General features: G+C 39.1%; 1 protein-coding gene across 1 annotated transcript; it reads left to right on the top strand.

Moving 5' to 3' along the window:
* The first annotated feature begins 7,709 nt into the window (after positions 1–7,709).
* POU5F1B (POU class 5 homeobox 1B) lies at positions 7,710–8,729 on the top strand. The gene is given in 3 exon segments (XM_069081164.1): positions 7,710–7,749; positions 7,752–8,578; positions 8,580–8,729. Coding segments are annotated over 3 exon segments (1,017 nt in total).
* The last annotated feature ends 239 nt before the right edge of the window (positions 8,730–8,968 follow it).

The raw sequence follows: 8,968 nt of genomic DNA, 5'->3' as shown, positions 1-8,968 counted from the left end.
TCTCTCTCTCTCTCTCTCTCTCTCTCTCTCTCTCTCTCTCTCTCCTTAACTTTCTCTTTCTCTATTCATTTTTCTTTCCCTTCCTCCTTTGCTTTCTCTTTCCCTACCTCTTCCTTTCTATACTTCCCTCACTTTCTCTTTCTCTGCCTCTTTCTTTCTCTGTTTTATTTTATCTTTAACTCTATATTTTTCTTCTTTCTCTACCTCTACACCTTTATTTTTTCTTCATTTATTACCATTATCAGTGGGAATCAAATTGACATTTTAGCTTAGGAAATTACCTCAAATGTTAAGCATCATTTGTGACATATCCTGGATGTGGCTGTTGGTAAATTATTTTACTCTCAGAGTAACTGCTTAAGACTCAACTGCAGAGCAGGGATTTTTTTTCATTTCCAGTGCCTATCTTTATAAACTCTATATTGCTTTAAAGTTTACAAAGCATTTTAATCATAACAATCTTGTGAAGTAGATTTTTATCCATCTTTTACAGATGAGAAAACTGAGGCTCTGAGGAAATCAACGAATTTGCTTATGATTATGCACCAGCAGAATACAATCATGATCCAAATCCAGGTGTCTTGGCTCCAAGTCCAATGCTTTTTCTATGATATTAAGCTCACTTCCTCACTGTACACTATGGTTTCCTCATCTATACAAACCACTGTTTTTACTGGACAGACTCTGATTTTCCTTACATCTCTAACATTCCATGAGAAGCAAAACAAAAAAATAATTCTCATGTCTTTTCCTCATATGTTTGGCAAGATGGTATAGTATAATAATGCTTGGTACACTAGTACAGTACATGCCTAACACATTTTAGGTGCTTGAATAGGTGGCACTGTGGATAGAGTATTGGTCCTGGAGTCAGGAAGACTCATCTTCCAGAGTTCAAATCTAGCCTCAGACACTTAATATCTGTGTGACCCTGGGCAAATCACTTAACCCTGTTTGTCTCAGTTTCCTTATCTTAAATTGAGCTGGAGAAGGAAATGGCAAACCACTCTGTATCTTTGCCAAGAAAACGCCAAATAGGGTCACAAAGAATTGGACGTGACTGGAACAACTGAATGACAGCAACAATAAATACTAATTGACCGGTAAACTGCTGCTGGACTTGTTTCAGGAGTTTTGGATTCAAATTTTGGCTCTTAACACTGAACAAAAATCACTTAGCCTCTCTGAGTCTCAGTTTCCTTGCCTATAAAATGAAGTTGATAAATTTTGCACTCCATACTTCATAGTGGTTGTGAGGAAAATGGCATATAAAATTTAAAGCATGGAGTAATTGAAATAAGAACAATTATTTTATTTTTTCCTATCTCTCCCATTAACTTGGACATATTTTTAAAGGCTATTGTTGATTTTTTCCCTTTTACAATTTCCTTGGTTCTCTAACCAACCCATAATACTCAGTGGTTGCTTTGGAAATGCTGCTGATGGAAGAGTTTTTTACTTTAGCTTTAAACTAGGGAGAATAAAGGCGCTGCCTTTGAAACCAAGTCCAAATGAGGCATCTGTTAACTGGAACTCCCAAGTGGACATATTTTGCCCACAAGCTGAAGTATTAATGAGCAGTCTAGAATCAAGGAGGGGCAGAACTCCTTGCTATATATGAGGCCAAGCTGAGTAATGCCTGCAGTCTAAATTCTTTCCATGAGACAACAGAGAGTGAAATATTTTGGAAGGTGGCTTAAGTAAATATATATACAAATCATTCTCTATGTGTATCTCCCTATATTTGTGAGGACACACAGACACAGACACACACACACACACACAAAGTATATCATCTTATAGGCAGAGAGTCTCAAGTGATTTACTCCTCATATTTAAGAAATGTTGTTCTCTGAGTTGTGATTCAAGTAAGTTTTTGAAACTATGAATATGTGAGATGTATACTCATGGCCAGTATCAGATTTGTCTCTGGAGTATGATTAGAATTAATGCCTTATTTATTATATTATAATATTTAATGATAAAAGGAAGCATTTATTCATGGGTAGAAACCTAGATTTGTAGTCAGAAAAATCTGGGTTTAAGTTCAATCTTTGACATATACTGACTGTGTGACTCTGGGCAAGCCACTTAGCATTTCTGTGTCCTAGGCAAGTATGTTAAACTGTGTTATAGAAGAGTTGGTCACCTGTATTACTGTGAAACAACAACAGATTCATCAATTAATTTTTATGAAGTTCCTGTCATAAGATGGGCTCTGTGCTAGGTGATAAAGCTATAAAACCTGAAATAAAACAGTCTCTTTTCTCAAGGGGTTTACATCTACTTTCTGATCACAAGTAGACTGGCCACTTGGTGATGAATTTTTGACTAAGGAAATTAATGAATAATTAAAAAAAATGCAAGTTAATCAAGGAAAACTTCCCCGATATCCTAGAATCAGAAGATAAAATTGAAATTGAAAGAATATGCATCATCTCCTGAAAGAGATCCCCAAATAAAAACTTCCAGGAATATCATAGGCAAATTCCGGACCTCTCAGATCAAGGAGAAAACATTATAAGCAGCCAGAAAGAAACAATTTAAATAGCCACAGTCGGGATAATACAAAATTTAGCAGCTTCTGCATTAAAGATTCAGAGAACTTGGAATATGACATTCTGGAGGCAGGATTACAACCAAGAATCAACTACTCTGAAACACTGAGTATAATTGTTCAGGGAGAAAAAAGGATATTTAATGAAATGGAGGACTGTCAAGAATTCCTGATGAAAAGACCAGAACTGAACAGAAAATTTAACTCTCAAGTACAAGACTTAAGAGAAGCATAAAATGTAAAAAGTAAAGAGATATAATAAGGGGTTCAATAATGTGAAATTGTTTATCTTCCTATATGGGAAGATGACAGTTGTAAATCCTAACACTATTCTCATTATTTGGGAAGTTAGAAGGCTTATACAAAGAAGGCACAAGTGTGAGTTGACTAGGATGAAATGATAGCTAAAAAATAAAATTAAGGGGTTGTAATGGGAATGTAAATTTTGAAGATCTTCCCTGCCCCAGGGCTAAAGTGCACCTGGAGCCTGGGGTGGGAGGCTTGTTTTTCAGGAGATACTTTTTGATTGGCCAGTGGGTCCAGAAGGTTGTTACATTCTCTGAGCCAGGAGAAGGCTATATAAGCCCTGATGTGTAGCTTTGTTTTGGGGCTCACTTTGAGAAGTGTTCTGTGATTTGATATGGATTATGGGAAGCCATTGTCCAGAGCCCCCCGGCTTTGAAAAACCCAGATGTTGAAACCCAGATGTTGATTTAGTATGGATGTAATGGTTGGACAGTTTGGAAATCTGTCTACGTGATCTGTTTCTCTGACTTGATAATTCTGTCTGTGTATTCTGAAGTTCGGGGTGCTGACCTTTTTCCCCTGAACTAGGTAAACGATACATGTTTGACTGATTAAAGTAAGCTTGTTAACCCATTTTGAGTTGCTTTCCTTTATCAAAGCAGATCCAAGAACCTGTGGTGGCAGCCACCCTGAGGACGCTTGGGGTGCTTGCTGCTACAGGGGTGAGAAAGAGTGATGCACTGGGAGAAGTGGAAAAGAAGAGGTAGAATGGGATAAATTTTCTCATATAAAAGAGGTACAAAAGAGGGGAACAGGATAGTGGTAGCAGACAATTCTTGTACTTTACTATCTTCAGAATTGACTCAAAGAAGGAAGAACATACACACCTACTTGGGCATAGAAATCTAACTCTATGGAGAAGTAGGAAGGGAAAGAGATAAGATAAAGGGGGATGTGATAGAAGGGAAGGTGGATAGAGGGAGGTTGTGGTCATAAACAAAACACTTCTGATGAGGAACAGGATGAAAAGAGAGAGAGGAGGCAAAACAGGTGAAGATAGGATGAAAGGAAATGCACAGTTAGTAATCACAACTGTGAAAAAATTTTACAGCAGTTTTCTCTGATGAAATTCTCACTTCTAACATATATAGAAAACTGTGTTAACTTTACAAGAATACAAGTCATTCTTCAACTGATAAATGGTCAAATGATATCAGCAGGCAATTTTCAGATGAGGAAATCAAAGCCATTTATGGTTATATGAAAAAAATGCTCTGTCACCATTTATTAGAGAAACGAAAATTAAAATAACTCTGAGGTTCTACACCATACCTATCAGATTGGCTAATATAACAGAGAAAGAATATGACAAATGTTGGAGATAATGTGGGAAAATTGGGACACTGATGGACTGGTGTTGAAGTTGTGAACTGACTCAATCATTCTGGAGAGCAATTTAGAACTATTCCCAAAGGGCTACAAAACTGTGCATACCCTGTGATTCAGAAATAGCACTATTAGGTTTATATCCCAAGGAATTAAAAAGGGGTGGAAGGAACCTATTTGCACAAAAATATCCATAGTATTTTTGTGGTGGCAAAGACTTGGAAATGAGGGATGTCTATCCATTAGAGAACAGTTGAACAAGTTGTGGTATATAATTGTGATGGAATACCGGAATACTACTGTGCTCTAAGAATTGAAGAACAAGATGCTTAAAGAAGAATCTGGGAAGACTTACATGAACTGGTGCAAAGTGAAGTGAGCAGAACTAAGAAAACTTTGCACACAGTAACAGCAGTATTGTACAATGGTCAGCTGTAAATGATTTATTCTCATCAATACAATGATCCAAGGCAATTTCAAAGGACTTATGATGAAGAGTGCTATCCACCTCCAGAGAAAGAACTTGTAGAGTGTGAATGTAGACAAAAGCGTATAATTTTTCACATTCTTTATTTTTCTTGTTTTTTTTTATTTTTAGGTTTGTGTTTTTTTCACATCATGACTAATAAAGAAATATGTTTTGTATGACTGCACATGCATAACCTATATCAAATTGCTTGCCTTCTCAATGAAGGGGGTTTGGAGTGACAGCATTTGGAACTCAACATAAAAAAAGAATGTAAAAATGTTTTTTTACACATAATTGGAAAAAATAAAATATTTAAAGAGAAATACAAGTTAAAATCATCAAATCTTAAAACATTAGGCTATAAACTCTTAGAATTATGTCAGACATCACTTGTCTTCTCCTTTTCTTTTTTTTCATCCCAGCATGAGGACTCATGATCACCCACATGAATTGGTGTATTCATTACTTATTAAGTATTCTCACCTCTACTCTCTTTTCTGAGACATTTTTCTTGTAACTGCTAGATGAATTTAATGTATGCACAGATATGAACACATCACTCCACTTCTCAACAATTTTGAGAGGCATCTTATTGCTTATGGGGTAAATTTCAAACTCAACCTGACATTTAAAGTCCTCCCTAGTGATAATCTCCTTAGCCTGACTTTTAAGGACCTCCCTCCCTCCTAAAAAATATATGGTGCAACTTTACATTTCCAGTTTGATCTTATACCACTTCTGGACACATATACAATAGCCCAGTTCAGTTGAACTGTTTATATCCCCCCAAAATGGCCGATATTGCCTACCTAAAATCCCTTTGCCCCAGTTCTTCCTTAGGCATGAAGTATCTTCTTTTCCCTTTTTCACCTCTGTAATTTCCCCATATCTCAAAGCCCACATTAAATATCAGTCATTGGTCAGTCAATAAACACTTAATATGTGCCAAGAACTACATTAAGTTTTAGGGATAGAAAAAGAGGCAAAAGACAATTCTTGCCCTCAAGAATCTCATCATTAAGATTTCTCTTATGCATAGAGCCTGACACAAAAAGTATTTAACTACAACTCAATTATTCTCTCTCTCTCTCTCTCTCTCTCTCTCTCTCTCTCTCTCTCTCTCTCTCTCTCTCTCTCTCTCTCTCTCTCTCTCTCTCTCTCTCTCTCTCTCTCTCTCTCTGTCTCTCTCTCTCTGTCTCTCTCTCTCTCCCTCTCTCTCAATGTACATCATCTATTGTCTATCCATCTAAATATCTGTTTGTTATCTATCATGGGTCTTTTTCTCCTTAAACCTCACATTCCCCAATGCCTGAAGCAGGTTCATTCTCATCTTAATCTTACAAAATCTCTAGTTTTTTTAAAAATAAACTCAGTCTAATTTCTATAGGAAGACAATCTTGATCCACCACATTCCTAGTGTCTCTTCCCTTAAAAAAACCGCTGTCCTGTACTTTGAGATAATTTGCATAGTGCCAGTCCCAACTTTCCTTCCAATGTCATTACTGTGGAGACTTGGTAAACTGAGGAATCTGTCTGCCTCTTAGCCAGGCAGACTATACTCCTGGTTCAGGTTTTGTGGGGGTTATTTTGGTTATTGTTGCTGTTTCTGTTTTTGTTGTTGTTGTTGATGATAATGATCTTGACCTTGAACAGACTTCTGAAAAAAGACCAGAGGACATATCCATATTGCCAGGTATGTGCATACGTGTATGCATGTGTGTGTGTGTGAATTTGGTGAAGGAGCAGTCTGCATGTTGTCTGAGAATATGAGTCAGTGGCAGTGATATTAGAATGATAGTTTGGGTACTAGAATGATACTCAAGAGACTGTTCCTTGTGCTTACTTTACCAGAAGATCAGGAGCTTGGTTGAATGGCTGATCAGATGCAAAGGAAAGAAACCATCAGGTCAAGATGAGAGATGGTGATTGCTGAGATAGACTCTATCTCTGCCATTCATCTCCATCTACCCCACCCAGAATCAGGGAACCCCTTTTAACTTTCCTATATTCACTCTCTGCTTTTCCCTCCTTTTTGTTTTATGGCAAGAGGAGGAGAAGGGAGAAAAGAAGATATTTATCCTTTGACAATATGACTGTAAGCAAGCAGTGTTTGAGTAAATTGCTTTCCTGGTTGCTCACTTTATGCTATTCAACAATTACAAAAACATTTAGTGACCATCAAACTGAGCTTCCTCGGTTCTTTGACAACTAGAGAAGGCAATATGTTCCTTAAGAGGTTGGTTATTTTTGTCCCTCAGGGCTGGCCAAAATCAATGAGAGGGTGAGAGACTATACAATTTATTGTCAATACATTAAAGATTATTTGAATCCTAGACAGTTCCCTTATGAATCATGGGGGAGAAGACAAAGAGTGAGATGAGAAAAGCCAGATGATATGGGAAAATAACAGTTGTTTCTTTTGCTAGAAAGCCCTGATAGCTGATGGCCTACAGCTGCTTCTCAATGATTAAAGCTGGGACTATGGGGAAGTGGAAAATTTGTACATAAGTGACCTTTGGTGAGAATACAGCTAGACAGCTACCTTTGTTTCTGCTTTAGAGGACTCTGGCATTGTTCATGTATTTTGTCTGTTTTAAAGTAAGATAAATTACTTTTTTTTTTTTTTGCCAATAGAACATAACCTTCTTGAGGGCAAGAACTACTTAATTTTTGTCTTTGTGTCTTCAGCACTTAGCAGATTGTAGATGCTTAATAAATGTTCATTGAATGAATAACATATTCACCCTATTCCAGAAGAGTTGTCATGGGCTATTTTTATATATTTTATTTTTCCCCTAATTACATCTTAAAGTAACTTTTTAAAAGCAATTTTTTTTAAAGCTTTGAGTTCTAAATTCTATCCTTCCCTCCCCTCTACCTTCCTTGAGATGATAAATAATCTGATACCATTTACACGTGTGCAATAATGTAATACATTTCCATACTAATTTTGTATAAGAAGACTCAAAAGGCGGATTGTGGAGTAAGGGGTCGGATTGTCCCCTTTGCTCTCAGTCCTTAAAACCCTGGGTCGGGGTGCCCTGCTTCCGCATGGCTGGACACTCGGTTCCTGAATATTTCTCGCCACCCCCCGCGGATTTTCTGAGCCTACGTGGAATTGGCCCGACTTTCAAGGCCCACCGGGCGGGGCTGGAACCCGACCGGGACCCGACGGGTGGGGAATAGCTCCTTAGCACCCCTTGTACGATATGTGAGGAGGCGGTGTCTACTGTGAACCTCAGCCCAATGTGGGAGTGATGACTCAGCCTGCTCAGGAGATCGCGGTCCGCGATGGCGATGCCGGACGCGGGTTAGAGAGCCCTTCTGAGGGCAGCTCTCCAGAGCCCCGCGCCACTGCTCCAGTCACCAAGACCGAGCCGGTGGAGAGTGGAGACAAGCAGCCACAGGAGATCCCTTCCCCAGAGGAACTGGAGCAGTTTGCAAAGGAGCCCAAGTGGAAGACAATCACTCTGGGTTATACCCAGGCTGATGTGGGCATCACCTTGGGGGCTCTCTTTGGCAAGGTTTTTAGCCAGATCACCATCTGTCGGTTTGAGGACCTACAGCTCAGCTTCAAGAACATGTGTAAGTTGTGATCTCTGCTACAGAAGTGACCAGAAGGTGCAGACAATGACCACCTTCAGGAGCCGTGCAAGGGTGAGACAGTCCTTCAACAAGCCAGAAAGAGGAAGTGTACAAACATTGAGAATGGAGTTCGGGCAAACTTGGAAACAATGTTTCTCCAGTGCCCCAAGCCCAAACTTGAGCAGATCAGCAATATAGCTGAGGAGTTGTACCTTGAGAAAGATGTTGTAGGGGTTTGGTTCTGCAACCGACTTCAGAAGCACAAATGCAGCCATCATAACTCACCCTGAGAAGATTTTGAGGCAGCTGGTTCCTTTCCTGGTGGACCTATGCCTTTTTTCTCTAGCTCCAGGCCCTCCATTCAGTCATCCCAGTTGTGGTGGCCCTCATTTCACCACTCTCTATTCCCCAGATCCTTTCACAGAGGGGGATGCATTTTCCTCTCTCCCTGTTACCCATCTGGGCTCTAACATGCATTCAAGCTGAAGGGCTTAGCCCATCCTTGGGCAGAGGAGGTGAGAGACTAGATATGAGGAGCCCAACAAATTGTTTTAAGGTCTAGGAGTTGGATGATTAAGCTCTCTGTATCCTGGGGGTATTTAGGAACAGGGAAGGGTGGGATCAATATTTCAGAGATTCATAAGCAGATATTTTTGAGAGGAATGAATGGGTGGGAGGGAAGTTGGGAAGTTTGCTGTTTGTTAGTTCTGCATCTATTTCATCTC

The sequence above is a fragment of the Petaurus breviceps genome, unplaced genomic scaffold, assembly GCF_028583685.1.
Source record: "Petaurus breviceps papuanus isolate PSGF00001 unplaced genomic scaffold, PetGlider_PUasm1.0 98, whole genome shotgun sequence".
NCBI lineage: Eukaryota > Metazoa > Chordata > Mammalia > Diprotodontia > Petauridae > Petaurus > Petaurus breviceps.
The sequence above is the reverse complement of the archived record's forward strand: the minus strand, read 5'-3'. Positions and strand labels throughout refer to the sequence as shown.